The sequence below is a fragment of the Marmota flaviventris genome, chromosome 2 (assembly GCF_047511675.1).
Source record: "Marmota flaviventris isolate mMarFla1 chromosome 2, mMarFla1.hap1, whole genome shotgun sequence".
NCBI classification, from domain to species: domain Eukaryota; kingdom Metazoa; phylum Chordata; class Mammalia; order Rodentia; family Sciuridae; genus Marmota; species Marmota flaviventris.
The window spans coordinates 82548554-82564508 of NC_092499.1; the positions used below are offsets into that span (position 1 = coordinate 82548554).

At 32.2% G+C, this 15955-nt stretch overlaps 1 protein-coding gene across 3 annotated transcripts in view; it reads left to right on the plus strand.

The window, feature by feature from the left end:
- Katnbl1 (katanin regulatory subunit B1 like 1) overlaps positions 1–15151 on the plus strand; it is a 36855-nt gene extending 21704 nt beyond the window's left edge. For 2 of the 3 annotated variants that reach the window (XM_027925994.2, XM_071608064.1), the window contains exons 2-10: positions 4512–4642; positions 5731–5771; positions 7342–7621; positions 8817–8935; positions 9507–9557; positions 9657–9746; positions 10093–10182; positions 10972–11065; positions 12448–15151. In XM_027925994.2, the coding sequence (XP_027781795.1) occupies positions 4526–4642; positions 5731–5771; positions 7342–7621; positions 8817–8935; positions 9507–9557; positions 9657–9746; positions 10093–10182; positions 10972–11065; positions 12448–12480 (915 nt within the window). In that variant the 5' untranslated portion in view covers positions 4512–4525 and the 3' untranslated portion in view covers positions 12481–15151. The remainder of the gene's footprint in view (positions 1–4511; positions 4643–5730; positions 5772–7341; positions 7622–8816; positions 8936–9506; positions 9558–9656; positions 9747–10092; positions 10183–10971; positions 11066–12447) is intronic. The other variant, XM_071608065.1, reaches the window with a different exon arrangement.
- Positions 15152–15955: the final 804 nt, after the last annotated feature.

The following is a 15955-nucleotide window of genomic DNA, read 5'->3' on the forward strand; positions in this document are numbered from 1 at the left end:
TGTATGTATTGGGTGGAATATTCTATAAATGTTGATGTGATCCTGTTGGTTTATGTGATGAGAATTTCTCTTCAGTTGTTCTATTAGTTGGTGAGAGGGGACATTGAAGTCCTCAAGTATTGTGAATTTGTCTCTTTCTCCTTTCAGCCCTGTTTTTGTTTCATGTATATTTCACCTGCGTTATTTGGTGCACATGTAACATTGCTATGCTTGCTTGATGGATAAGCCCTTTTGTCATTCGATAAGTTTTTTCTATGTCTCTGGTAATTTTCTTTTCTCTAACATATTTATGTGATATTAATATAGCCACTTCTGCTTTTGGAAGTTCACATTTACACTATACATTTTTTTCTTCCCTTTTACTTTCTGTTTAAATCATATTTGAAGTGAATTTCTTATAGACATCATACAATTAATTCATAAGGTAGTACCTTATGTATGCATATCTTAACATAATTTACTGGTGTTTGTCCTTTTACTAGTTTGAGCAAAGTGTCCCTTTTTCCTTCCACCATATTGTCTTAAATACTTTATCTGCTTATGTTGTGAACCACATCATATAAATTTTGTTTCAGCCATCAAAAGTAATTTAGAAAACTTGAGAACCGAAGTCTGTTGCATTTACCTGTATTTTTTCAGTTACCATTTTCTTTCTACCTCCTTGATGTTCTAATATTTATTATTTTATCATTTCCTTTTTGTTTTTATTCAACTAAATAGAACTTCTTTTAACCATTCTTTTAAGGTCGGTCTGCTGGTGAGAAGTCATCTTAATTTTCTTTCATCTTAGAGTGCTTTGGTTTCTCCTTCATTCCTGAAGAATATTTTCTCTGCCTACAGAATTCTGGATTGCATTTTTTTTCTTTTAGCACTTGAAAAATATGTACTGCTTTCTTTTGACTTTTCCCAGTTGTCTCCATCTCTAATGATGGTTGTTTTGTGGCGACTACTCTCCTAATCCTAACCTGCTCTGATATAGACTGGTTGTCCTCTACTCCTGGTGAACAACCTTTTTGTCTTGAGATCTTCCTTTATGATTGTCCTGGGAAGTCGATTCCATCTCTCCTGTTATACCTCCATTTCTTGTTGTTGTCCCCCACCCTTTATTGCTTACTGGGAAGAATTTTTTTTCTCCAGCTTTGAATATCTGCAGATATGTTCTTTCATCCCTCAGATTTGATTGATAATTTGGCTATATGTAAAATTTTAAGTTGCCTGAGAATTTTAGTCAATGTTCCTTATCTTTATCACTTATGTATGAACAGGTTTGAATTTGAGGGCATATTTTTCATTTTGTTATAGATTTTCACCTTCTGTACCTTTTTCTGGTGCTCTGAAATTTGACAGTGATGTGCCTTTTCTTCCATTATATGACTCAAAGTGTGCCTTTTTTATTGGGAAATTCATGTCACTCAAACTTGTGCAGTTTTCTTTTAAAATTTCTCATTGTTTTTTCTCTACTCTTTATCATATTCCTTTATTGGATCCCTAAAACCCAACTTCTGATTTTGTTTGTTTTTAATCTTTTTGCCCTGTGTTCTAGGAGAGATCCTTGGCTTTCTCTTCCATCTTCTGTTGAGTTTTTCTACTATATTATTGTTTTTAATTTCCCAACAATCATTTTGTTGGTTTGTTTTTTCTCATTTCCATCTCATGGATATATTTTCATATTCTCTCTTGAAGGGGTTTCTAAAGTCAGGTTTATTGAAGTATAATTTATGCAAAATAAAAATTCATCCTTGAATTCACCCCTACAGGAAGTGGCACAGACCTGAAATTCCAGCAACTCAGGAGTCTAAGGCAGGAGGATCACTTGTATGAAACCAGCAGAGGCAACTTCATGAGGCCCTGTCTCAAAATAAAATTACACTGAGCTGTAGGGTCTAAGGCTCAGAGGTAGAGCATCCTTGGTTTCAATCTCCAGAGCCACCAAAACAAAAAAAAAAAGGAAGAAGAAGAAAGAAAGAAAAGGAGAGAGAGAGAAGAAAAGAAAAAATTACTTCCTTTAGTGTATGGTTCTATTAATTTTCACAGGTAACAACCACCATAATCAAGATGTAGAGCAGTTCTTTGGGAGCTCTGATCACCATAATGACAATTTTTTTAGTGTGTGTATGTGTGTGTGTGTTCATTCCTGTAGGGCTGGTCAGAGTTCCCAAAGCATCTTCTGCCCTCTTTTTTTTTCAGTGATAGAAAGAAGGTGAAATGATTGATCATTTAGCATGTAAACTTTTACTTGATTCCTCTGATTCAGAATATGTTCCTCTTAACCATATTTATGCTTGGTGTTTCCCATCCCAAGGACTCTGTTTTACATTTTCTGTAGAATAAAACTCTAGTCTTTTTCTAGAATGGAGAAGGAAACTAACTATGCATTAAATATTCAATCCATCTACTTTTTTTAGGGTTACCTTTTTCTTCACTTCTTGAGTAGATATTGCCAATTCCTAACCCTTTGAGAGGTTCTGCTTTTCACCTTTCCTCATTGCTGATTCAAGATTTGGATTTCTCAAATGTGTCTTAAATAGATATTCAATCTGTCTGCTTCTATTGTCAATTCTGCTTTAAGGAATTCTGCTTTTCACCTTTCTTACAGATTTAGAATTTGGGTTTCTCAGATCTGCCAAGTCAAGGACCACTTTGGCTTTGTAGTTTGTAAATGTTGCTTTCATCTCATGTTTTCTTTGTCCTCATAGGTTTTATGCCTTTAAAAAACCTCTACTATGGGGCTGGGGATGTGGCTCAAGCGGTAGCGCGCTGGCCTGGCATGCATGCGACCCGGGTTCGATCCTCAGCACCACATACAAACAAAGATGTTGTGTCCACCAAAAACTAAAAAATAAATATTAAAATTCTCTCTCTCTCTCTCTCTCTCTCTCTCTCTCTCTCTCCCTCTCTTTTAAAAAAAAAACAAACAAACAAACAAAAAAAAAACTCTACTGTTATTTTAATGGCCTTTTAGGAAAGGATAGAAGTAATCATATGTATTCAATCCATTATACTTAACTTAAAAGTACCTTTTCTTAATATTTATTTTTTAGTTTTAGGTGGACACAATATCTTTATTTTACATTTATTTGGTGCTGAGGATCGAACCCAGTGCCTCGTGTATGCTTGGCGAGCGCGCTACCACTGAGCCACCACCCCAGCCCCAAAAGTACCCTTTTTTATTAAAAAAAAAAGGCTAGCATTGTGCAAGAAACTCTTTATGTCTATCTGCTGCCTATTTCTCTAGCCTCATATCTCGCTCTGCTCCAATGGGCCTCCAGCCTAAGCCCCAGCCACATGTATCTATTTAAGTGATTGCCAAATAAACCATGTTCCTTTATACCTCTCAGTTCTATGCATGCTATTTTCTCTTTATGTTGTTTGTCCTCTCATTTCAGCTTTGCTGATTGTCTAGGTCCTTTCTGTCAGAATGCTTATGGTATTATTGGAATTATTTATTTATTTTTTTAAAAAACTACCCTTAAGGTTTCTTAACCTAGAGATACAGGTGGGAAGGCTGTTCATTATTTTAGCTGCAGGATATCTTACAATAACCTAAAATTATTCGCAAAATTTGATGTGTGTGCATATTTTTTGAAAATATGGAATGTGCATCAGAAATACCCATGGAGCTTTTTAAAAATTATAGCTTTAGGCTCTGCTCCAGAGATCTGCTGAGTAGAGTCTTTAAAATTAGGGCTCAATAAGGTGTGTTTTCAAAAAAACTTCCTAAATGATTCTTTAGAACAGGATTTCTGAGTATAATCCTATTAACTCCAGGACCTGGCATATAGTGAATGCTTTTTAATATATAAAGAAAGAATTAGGGAAGAGTTTATGTTCAGGATATGACCTAAAATAAATTTCCTGTGTGAAACCAATGTACAAGTAGGGAAATCACTGATTTTCTCTTTTTATAAATGTAGTGATAACATCTGTTTCCCCCACTTTGGGATATTCAGGAAATAATAGAGGCTTGATTCCCCCCCCCCCAAAGAAAAGGACAGTTTTGGAGAACAGGCTATAAGAATACAAGAAAAAAAAATTAAAGATTAGGCATTGGGCAAGTCAAATTGTCTACTTGTTTGGGGGGTCAACTTTATGTATGTAATCTGATTTTGGTTCCTCTGGTTGCAAACGGTTTTCTCTTTTTATTTTACAATCATGGGGCTCCAAAATTTTAGGTTTCTATACCTTTGGATATTATAAATACCATTTAAATGTACGGACCTAAATTCTGATTTCTTCAAAATGGCTAGTGATATAGGAAATGGGGAGATTGACTATTGCTTTGGCAAAAGTATATAATATTATTGCAACTGGGAAAAAAAATGAGAACAGAAAAAATTTCCTGGAATACCCTGTCTTGTGTTTCCTTTTTGTTTAAAGTTTTAAAATGTATAAGATAGTCTTCTGTTTAACTCATATGCCTCTTTTACACAGTGTGAAGCTGTTGATGTTTATGTGTTAACAAGAAATGATCATATTCTTTACTTTTTTGTATTTTCTATTATTTTCCTTAGGTATTTAAGAGATTATGGCATCTGAAACCCACAATGTTAAAAAACGGAACTTTTCTAATAATATTGAGGATCATTCCATTGGTCTTCCTAGAAAAAAGATCTCTAATTTCACCAATAAGAACATGAAGGAGGTAAGTCCATGGTTTCTAAGAAATGGGCAGGTCAGTTTAAATAGTGAGGTCTATAGATTGTTCTGGTTAAATTGTTTAACTAATGGGAGGGTAATAATTTTGCTTAATATCCTAGAATTAAGTAGAATTATTGAAGTATAGCCATTACATTCCTAAAGCTCTAAAAACTTTTTGTTAAGTATACTGTTTTGATATGCTATAATTCTAATATTTTGGTATAAGAGGAAGCTCAGAATTGGACATAACTCTCCTATATTCATATATGAGTACATGACCAGTATAACTCCACATCATGTACAACCATAAGAATGGGAAGTTATGCTCCATGTATGTATAATATGTCAAAATTCATTATACATTCTACTCTTGTGTATAACTATAAAGAACAAATAAAAGGGCTATGGTTGTAGCTCAGTGGTAGAGTCTTGCCTAGCATAGGTGAGGCACTGGGTTTGATTCTTAGCACTGTATATAAACAAATAAATAAAATAAAGGTCCATCGACAACTAAAATATATTTTCTAAAAAAAAGAGGAAGCTCAGAGATTCCTTTTGTTCACCATTACAAAGTTTGTTAGTATTGATATAATTTCTTTTAAATCATACTAAACCTCAACTCACATATTAAGCCCCTTATAAGCATAATATGTGACTAGTGGTGTGAAAAATAGGGAAATGGATGTGTTGCTTTGTCAGGGATACCTAACTACAATGTTGTACCTAATTTTTTTTTTTTTTTTTTTTTGGTGCTAAGGATTGAACCCAGAAGCACTTTACTACTGAGCCACATCCCCTACCCTTTTTATATTTTCAGACAGGGTCTCGCTAAATTGCTTATGGCCTTGCTAATAAGTTGCCAAGGCTGGCTTTGAACTTATGATCCTTCTGCCTCAGTCTCCCAAGTCACTGGGATTACTGATGTGCACCACTGCATCCAGCTTGTGCCTAATGATTGTTAGGACAGAAGAAGCTTTTAACTTCAAAAATATATCTATTGAATTTTAATTTTGTTGACATCAGTCATAAAGTTGACATATAAACCTATTAAAGAATTTAATGTGCCACAACTGTTTACTTTCTTTTTTTCAGGTTAAGAAATCTCCAAAACAGTTGGCTGCTTATATAAATAGGTAAGAACTTTTTTAAAGTTTGTGTGCAACAGCAAATATCAAAAGCTGGGTAACAATGAAAATATGGGGAAAATAAATATTCTGTTATAATAGTTATTATTAAACACTTCCTTTGTTCCAGGCTACACTAATACAGATATCAATATTATCTCCTTTCCCTTCAAACATTCTACTCAATAAGTATCATTACCCATAATGGTGAGAAAACTTAAGGTCAGATAAGAAAACTGATTTGTTCAGGATCGGTCAAAAAGTGGTAAACATGGCATACATTTTTAGATCTGCCTAACTCTAAAATGACCTTTCTACAAAAGCACTGGTTTTTAAAGTGTGATCCAAGAACCTAGGGATCTTGAAGCCATTTCAGAGACTTTGTGAGGTCAAAACTATTTTTATAACAATACTAAAACAAATTTTTCTTTATATTCACTCTCCTGAAAATGGTATGGTAGTTTTCTAGAGGTGACATGACATTTGATATCATAAGAGACTAAATGCAGAAGCAGAAATGAGAATACAGCTGTCTCCTCTTAAACCAAATATTAAAGATTTGCAAAAACGTAAAACATTGTTGTCACTTGTTTTTTGATTTATAAAATAGTTGTTTTGGTTTGCTTAGGGAGAAGGGTTGGTAAAATATTCTGTTAGTATGAATGTTGGTCAGCAAAAACACCTGAAATAAAAAAGGTATAAGGTGGAGAGATTTGTTTTGGCTTCCCATTTCAGAGGTTATGGTCATTTGGCCCTGTTGCCTTTGGGTTTGTGGCAAAGCAGTACATCATGGTGGGAAGCATGTGGCAAAAGTAACTGTTTGTCTTGTTGCAGTTAGGAAGGGAAAAAGCGAGAAAGGACCCAGGATCCCAATATCACTTTCAAGGGCATTCTCCAAATGACCTTTCTTCTACCAGGCTCCTCCACCTTGTAAAGATTCTACGTCTTTCTAATAGCACCACAGCCTATTGACCAAACCTTTAGTATCTGGGCCTCTGAGGGACTTTTAAGAGTCATACCATAACAATATGTAATAAGTCTATTATTTTTAAAATGAATTAAATTTTCCCAGTTTTACTTTCTAATACCATAAATATTAGTACATATTACCCACATAAAAAATTCTTTTAAGCCCTGAAAATTTTTAAGAGTGCAAGGCATCCTGATACCCAAACATTTGAGGATGTAAGGTTTGCTCTGTTGTGTTCAGTCATACTCAAATTAAATATACTTCTCCTTTATCAAAATTATGTTAAAAATATTCAAACTGGCAGTTTATCACTTTGTCAGAGAAAGAGTAGATATCTCAAAAAAGTTGTAATTTTCTTTTTCCCAAATGGCCTTTTACTATTTCATTTTAAAAGTATCTAGTTATGTCTTTATTTTCATTGTTTTCCAGGTAATTTGTAACTTCTTTTTTATTTTCCTCTATAACCAATAGTTAACACTTTTTTAATTCTAATTACTTCTAATTTTATTAGAATACAGTCACACAACATGGCCTATTAAATCTCTCTGTTTAAAAACTTAAAAAGTTTTTATATTTTTTTTCACTTAAGAAAACAAATTCTTATTACAGAACAGTTGGACAAGCTGTGAAAAGCCCAGATAAACTACGAAAGGTGATCTATCGCAGAAAGAAAGTTCAGCATCCTTTTCCAAATCCTTGTTACAGAAAAAAACAGTCCCCTATAAGTGGGGGCTGTGACATGGCAAATAAAGAAAATGAACTGGCTTGTGCAGGCCACCTACCTGAAAAATTACACCATGATAGTCGAACATATTTGGTTAACTCCAGTGACTCTGGTACTTCACAGACAGAAAGCCCATCATCTAAATACAGTGGGTTTTTTTCCGAGGTAAGAAATTTTTCTAAATCATGTTTAGTTTTATTCCTGTGATATTATTGGCTATTTGTTTGGCTTATTCTTCTATCATAATAATTTACCACCCATTGAATACAGGCTTATTTGAGTGATAGTAATTCCCTCAGATAATTTTCTAGATTAACCAAATTTGAATCAATGATTTCTTCCATTTCTCTAATCTAGCAATATATAAGATTTAGTGAAATGCTTGACAAGCTGCTGTAAATATCCAGAATGACAGGTTGGCCAATAGAGGTGTAAACTAAAGGAAAAAGACAAATCTTGCCTAAAAAGTGGATCACCAAAGCCCATTATCTAGGCACAGTTTGCTGAGCTCTCAGAATTGCCTAGTAGATGTTTTATTCAGGCAAACCTGCTAGCTGTTCTAATTATAAAATTAATCATAATAAAAGTGCACATATTTACATACATCAGGATGTTCACTGATACTTAGTAAAAACCAAAATCAATCTAAACAAACCATGATATATAAAGACTGGAGAATTTGCTATTAAAAATGAGGTCAATCTATGTTTTGATGTTGAAATTGTTCATATATTATAAGTGAAAAAGCAAGGCTTTAAAAAATGTAGATTTTTTTTATTTTATTTTTTCAGAGTATAATCATATGTACCTATTTGTCAGAATATGGTTTGGAAAGATACATGCCAGTCTATTAGCTGTGATTATTTCTGGGGAATGAAACTGAATGTTTTTGTAGGCCAGTAGAGAGTATCCAGTTTTGATCTTATTTAGCTCTGTTTTAAACTTCTCACAATATAATTGTATTGCCTTATTATATAGAAGTAGACACATTTAAATGATATTATATTGCTTGTCACAGAACTAAATTTTTTTCGTTTCTTTCTTATACCATTCAGTTGTTAATGTCTAGCCTATGTTTACCTTTTCCTTTTATTCACACTTATAAATTGCTAAAAGTAATTTGTCATATAAATTATTGGGTTTTAAAAGAAAAATGGTAGCAAGAAAAAAAAAGATTTTATATTTGTTCACATCATTTGTTTACTATGTTCAACTGCAGTATTCCTTTTTGAGCCCAGTATAAGGAGTCACCTTTGCATAATTTAAAACTATGTCAGTAAGTCGACTGTTTCCATTGAAAAAAATAGTTTAATATCATGTTTCAGTGTGCTTTTTAACAAACTAGATTATTGCCTTTCAGGTTTCTCAGGATCATGAAACAATGGCCCAAGTTTTGTTTAGCAGGAATTTGAGACTGAATGTAGCTTTAACTTTCTGGAGAAAGAGAAGTATAAGTGAACTTGTAGCTTATTTGGTGAGGTAAGTGTGCCCTTTATGCTCTTAGTTCAGTACAAGTAATTTTCAATGTGATATTAGAAATGCCTCTTGTTTTTTTATGCTTTTATCAGCTAAAAACTTCTATGTTTAGTTTCCATAGAGACAGTATGGTTTAAATTACATTCATCACCAGTCTAAGAGTAATCAGAATACAGAAAACCTTCTGTATATTACCTTCATTTTATTCAGGTCTCTCAAATGTTACCTTTTTGAGGACTTCCTCAATTATCTTATTTAAAAATAGTTATTTCTTAATTCCCTGTCTCCTTCCTTGTTTTATTTTTCTCCATAGCATTTATTATCATCAACCTAACTTTGTATATTCTACTTGTTTGTTTATTATCTCTGCAAGCCCACCCCTACCTCCTACACACACACAGAAGTGGAATGCAAGTCCTATCTCTTTGTTTTCTGCTGTATTTCAATATCTGACTCATCATAGACACTGGGATTATTTGTTAATGAATTTCTAAAAGCCAGTATGATGATTATAATATGAAAGTAAATAAGGAATTTGGCTCTCTAAGCAATGCTATCCTTTTTGTACCCCCAGGATAGAAGATCTTGGAGTTGTGGTAGATTGCCTGCCTGTACTCACTAATAGGTAAAATTAGTATTTTTTAGGAAAAAAAAAGTAATGTAAGCTTAAAGAAGGGCAACTTGTGGCCTATTTATAATTTCATAACTTAAGGATTTCTTTTAGTTTACAGGAAGAAAAACAATATATCTCACTTGGCTGCTGTGTAGACTTATTGCCTCTTGTAAAGTCATTACTTAAAAGCAAATTTGAAGAGTAAGTGCTAATCTAAATTTTAATTCAGTTTTCTCTTTCAACATCCTTGATTTTGTGTGTTGTGAGTACATAGTAGTGGATTTGGCTCCATGGACTATCCATGGTTTCTGTTTTCAAGGAGCATATAGTAAATTAGGAAAAGAATGTGAAATGACTGAAGAACAATTATAGAAGCTTCTATAAACAAGTTACATAAAATATAGTTTTATGAAATATGACATAAAAGTACTGAAAATTTTTAAAAGGGGCAAGGTCAGTGTGTATGTGTGTTTGGGGGGACAGTATAATCTTTATAAAGGCTTCTTGGATGAAAACACTCGAATTTTGTAATATAATGTCATTTCAGATATGTGATAGTTGGTTTAAACTGGCTTCAAGCTGTAATAAAAAGGTGGTGGTCAGAACTATCATCCAAAACAGAAATTATAAGTGATGGGTGAGTATGACTTTGAAGATAAATTCATCCTGGGTTCAATCCCCAACACTACAAATAACAAAAAGATAATTTTTTGCTAAGTTTTCTTCAGGAAAGCAACTTTAAACAAGGTGGTAATTTTATCCCATGATCATCAGTGTATAATATTTATTCTCTTCATTTTCAAAGAAATATTAACACTGTTCATTTGTGAAAATCACACATGGAAATTAAATTCCAGAGCCCAGTAATCCCCTATATCCCTCCTAGCAGAACCTACCCTTCATTTTAGAAAGAAAAAGCACAACAGTGGCTTAACCCCCATATCCATTCTGTGAGTAGGGGAGGGGAATAAGGAATGGAGGAATTCTGCAGGGTTCTTTGGTTATCTAGACATTAACCTGGGAGTCTGATGTTGATTACAATTGTAAAAACTATATTATAATCATAATTTGAGTATTGCCTTACTGTAAAAATGTGTTGGTATTGACTAAATGAGCCAGATTGTCATGAAGCTGCAAAAATTTCCTTAACACCCATAATTTTCACTATAAGCTCTCAAAATTTCCCATTTCATACCCAAGAACAGATTGTCCAAATGCTGTAAATTCTTAGTTGTTTTCTTATCTACTTGGACTGCTAAATAACCTTGAATTTCTGTGATTGACATGTCCTATTTTAAATAGTTACTTGACTTTAAATAATGTAGTTTTCTCCTTGTAAAAATTGAACATTAAAAATTTTTTTCATTGGATTGTGTTTACTGTCAAAGTTCATATCCCACTATTTGTTTCTCTTTTTCCCTCCTAGAAATATTCAGATTTTAAAACAACAATTAAGTGGCTTGTGGGAACAAGAAAACCATCTTACTTTGGTTCCAGGATATACTGGTAATATAGCTAAGGTAATCTATATTTAAGTTTAATGTTAGACATTAAAAATAATACTGTTGTACATTTATAAACAAACTATTCAGATCTTCAGGTAAAATAATTTGGTACTATTCTAAGAAGTTCTGAAATCAATCTCATATATGCAAATGCTTAAAGTCCTCTGGATGTATGAGTGACCTAGGCAGTAAGAACAGGAATTAGCCATTGAATATGTTTCATAAATAACCATAGAAATGTTGTGCCAGACAGCATTTAATAATCTAGTTCCAATCAGACAGCAATATTTGAAAAAAGTTAAAAATTCAGATAAAGACAACATCAAACCAAAGACAATGACACTCAGGAAATAAAAGATGAAGAGTACAATTAAATGGTTTTGGACTGTTCATTTTTACTTTGCTTTTATATCATCCTTTTTGAAAAAAGTGAATGGTTTAAATCACAGAATGAATTTGACATTGATCTTTATTGATTTGTCTCTTAAAGGAAAAGGTATGTTGCCAGTTTGTATTTCAGTATTTAAATTCCATAAATCATTGGTAATTATATTACAGAAGAAATTATTGTAAAGAAACATTGTTTGGGGGCATACTACTATCATAAGTGAGCATTAACCAAAATTATAAATGTATTCATTGGTTTAAGAAAACAGTCTAAATAAGAGAATTTATATCATGGATTCTTCTTGGATACATTCAGAAACAGAAAAAAAAATGACATTAAGCAAATGTGTTATCACATTGTGTGATTTTACTTTATAGAATTCTTAATGATAATACAAACAAATCAATTTAGTTTTGTTGTTTCATAAAGAATATACATATCCACTTCTGTTAGAAAGCCTTGCATTTTAGACAGTACAACTGAAAAAAATGATCCTTTCTTTAAAAATTTGCTTTAAATTTTAATTTTTTACAATAGGAAAAGTTTTATAGTGAACATAGTCTCAAGGTATTATGCTTATTATTGAAGACTGTTGAGTGAAATATGGCTAGTATATTAAAAGGCCAATAATAAACCAAATTAAACCTTCAATTAATTTGTAAGTTTTTGGAGGTAGAAAACAGAGGGCTATCATCAAGCTCTAGCCCTTGAGTTTACATAGCGCTGGTCAAATTCCTATCAGTTTTAACCACAAAAGCAGAGTGGTCTGAGCATAGGAACCAAAACATTCACTCAGCACTTAACTGGCATTTCTTGAATGTGTGCTGTGTGCCAGGCCCTGTGCTAAACAAGTGCATTTAAAAATATCAAATAAGACTTGACTTGTAACTTCTACAGGCCACAAAGAGAAACTAAGGCAAATCAATCAACAAAAGTGAAGAGAAAATGGGTTTTATATATTTGTATTTACCATGCTGGCTAATGAAATGTTTTTGTTTTATCCTCTAAGGATGTAGATGCTTATTTATTACAGTTGCATTGAGATATTTCGTCTACTAAAGAGCATTTGGTTATTCAAAACATCCTGGATTATATGATTTCCAAAAATAAGTCTCTTCTGAGAACTATGAACTGTGGAAGAAACTGAAACCATTTTTTCTTTTAAAAAGCCACGTAATGAAACCACTAATGAAAACCTAACAATCTACTTCACATTGAAGTGGAAAAATATCCAAACGGAGCAGCTTCAACTTCAATGAGGTGAAAGTGCACTACAAAGATTGTTCGCCTTTGCTGCATTTGGGATTTATGTGGTTATCTGGTAACATTGTTTAAGAACTACTGGTCTTAATGCAGTCCTGCATAAGAATATAATTTATACTATGTGAAAAAATAAGGCAGGACTTATTACTAGGAACCACAAAGACCAATCATTATTAGTTTTTTATTGTGTTTTATAAAAAAACACTTGAATGTGTGCAGCTATTTTCTTATGTTGAATAAATTTCAAAGTTTAAAACATCATAGTAAATAATCAATATTAAAAATGTTTTGTCCACACTGAGATACTGTGTATATAAATGCCTTAATTATTAATAAGCCAATGTGTTATGATACCAATATCTGTTTTTTAAAAATAAAAAAACCCACCAGGCATGGTGGGTACATGCCTGTAATCTCAGCCACTTGGAAAGCTGAGGCAAGAGGATCACAAGTTTAAAGCCAGCCTCAGCAACTTTGGAAGACCTTGTCTCAAAATATGTAATTAAAAAGGGCTGGAGATATAACTCAATGACAAAGTACTCCTGAGTTCAATACCCAGTACAAAAAAAAAAAAAAAATTAAAAACAACCATAGTTCTGGCATGATAAAAATCATGAAATTAATTAAATCAGGGGTTTACATTCATGTAGAATGCTGTTGTTGAAACATTTTCCATACTAGTTTTGAAACTTGAGAATGTTTTTAGAAGCTCTGATTTTTTTTTTTTTTTTTTTGGCCAGAATGTTCATGTCATGTACGTATGTGTTATCTCTGTAAAGAAAAAGGTGAATATGTATTTGTATTAATGTTTAACTGGAAATGTTCATGGAGTTGGCTAATTTATATTCACTTTTTATTGTATATAGATTTCTAATATTTTTCATTTCTGTATCATGTAAACTTTCTTCATTTGAGTAAATTCACTAAATATTTCTATTTTTTTTGCTTTTTTAATTCTGATTTTACATGAATTTTAATTCTTTATCAGTATACTGACAGATTCTTTATTTACTACTTATTTTGAAGAGTTACTTATACTTTCAAATTGTTTACAGTTAATGCTGACCTTGTATTTTAAATTCCAACACTTTATATTACTACCTCTGCTAATGGTTAGTATAAAATGCCAGCAGACTGTATGCAGTCTTTCTTTTTAAATTCCATTTTTACTGTCAATGAACCAAATTCGCGAAATCTCGATACCTCTATATCTAACCTGTCTTGAAAGTGATTGGGTTTAATACACTACTGGTGGTTCATACATCCATCTTATCTTTAATAAGCCTAACAGACATTTGAGCATAGATAAAATTGAATTCCTCTTCAGTAATCTTAAGAATGCAGATCTTCAGCATTTACCTAGTTAGTAACTACTGATAAGAATCTCTAGCATTTTTCTTCCTGTAAAAATGTTTAAAAGGTTACCTCGCTGAATTCGATTGTGAGTGTAAGCTATATTTCATATAGCTATGTATTCCTCACAATGAATATCAGTTGTAGTAATTGGTTATTAAGCCTTTATATTATAAAAATTCCAGATTACTATACTTTTATGACTTGAAAAGTCACTTTTTAGGATGTAGGAATTGAATTATAAACCTGCATCATCCTCCCTGTGAAACCTTAAGATGGTGAAGTACAACCTTTTTGTTCTTTTTCCTTCAGTTATCATTATCTCATTTAAGAGTTTGAACAAGTTAGCATAGTTGGACGATGGTGGTAATGAGGCTAAGGGTGTGTCTTATCTTTTTATAAGTTTGTTAAATTACTCATGCACAAAATGATTTCATGGCTACAGACTGTACCTTCGCTCCGTGTCCATCTCACAGTCTACTGTAGGTCATAAGGAAGATGGTATATATAGTTTATCATAAACCATTGCCTTCAAATGGAAAGATAAGTAAAATGATTGGTGTGTGCTACTGTAGACTTATAATATTAAGATAAAATATTCAAAATAAGAAATCTTTTGTAAATTTGAATTTCACAGTGTTAAATAATTGGATTGGATAATTGACTGCAGTATTTTAAAAATCAAATTTCAGTAAATCAAATATCAGTAAAATATAAATACAAACACAAATGAAATATAGTAAGAAGTATTATGCTTTTAATACTGTGTTATTATGCCTAATTTAGGTTTGTTGAAGGCAAATAATACTTCATTTATATACTCAGAACTAGATGATTGCAGAATCTAGCTCACAGAGATATTCAGAAACACATTTCTAATTTCTCTTCTTGGCCTTTACAGTTTGCATTAGTACTTACCTTTCCCAGTTACTGAGTTTGATTAGAATTAGGTTAATTTTTAAGATTCTTGGATAAAGGATGTTAGATAAATAACTATTGTTGACCACTTTTGTTGTTCTTAAGCTCTTCTGTGCTACAGCATTTAATTAGAACGGTGTTAATCTCCAGAAAGAGCCAAATAAAGTGTTTACAAAGTGTTTGAGCTGTTGTATTGACCTAGTTTAAGACAATTACTGTCTGTAGTTGCTCATTTGTTGCACTGCTGCTAAGCAATATACAGAACTGAGGAACTTCCCCAGGTCTCTATGCCTTTTTAGCTTTTCTTAAGTTTTCTATACTTTTAAGTTTTCTATACTTTACTTTGCTAACTTTGCAATTATCAGGACAGATAGTTTATTGAGGTGATAGAGAATTATAATCAAGGAATTTGCATCAACAAGAGATAAAATGAATGGATTTTGTAATGAGTGATCAAGACCAGAATAAGGGTTAAAAATCAGGGAACCGGTGTTATCAAATGATTTTTTTAAATTAATTTTTGTCGGTAATTTCAAAGATAATTGGCACTGATTATTTCTATAAATCCTGAGATGTGAATATTTGGATATAAGTATCTAAATCCACAGAGGAGTCAGTAAACATTAACTGCTACTAAGGAATTAAATTCTAACAACTATGAATATACTTGGTACATATCATGTCCTAATGGTAAACATGGTTGGGTATATATGTTCAGTGCTCCATTTCTAGCCTTTGAAACAGTCTTCCCAAACAGATTATTTCTATATTTTGTAAGTTGATAAAATTAACATCAATGGATAATTAATTGACTATTAACTATAGAATGCTGGCAGTAGAAATCATATTTAAGTGCTTAATTATGTTAGTCAAGGAGTCTGAGAAAGTAAGATTTAAGTTAATATTGTATCAGTCATTCCCAGTTATCTTAATATTTAAGAATTAATGCCAATTTCCTTTATTAATTTTATGAAAAACATTAA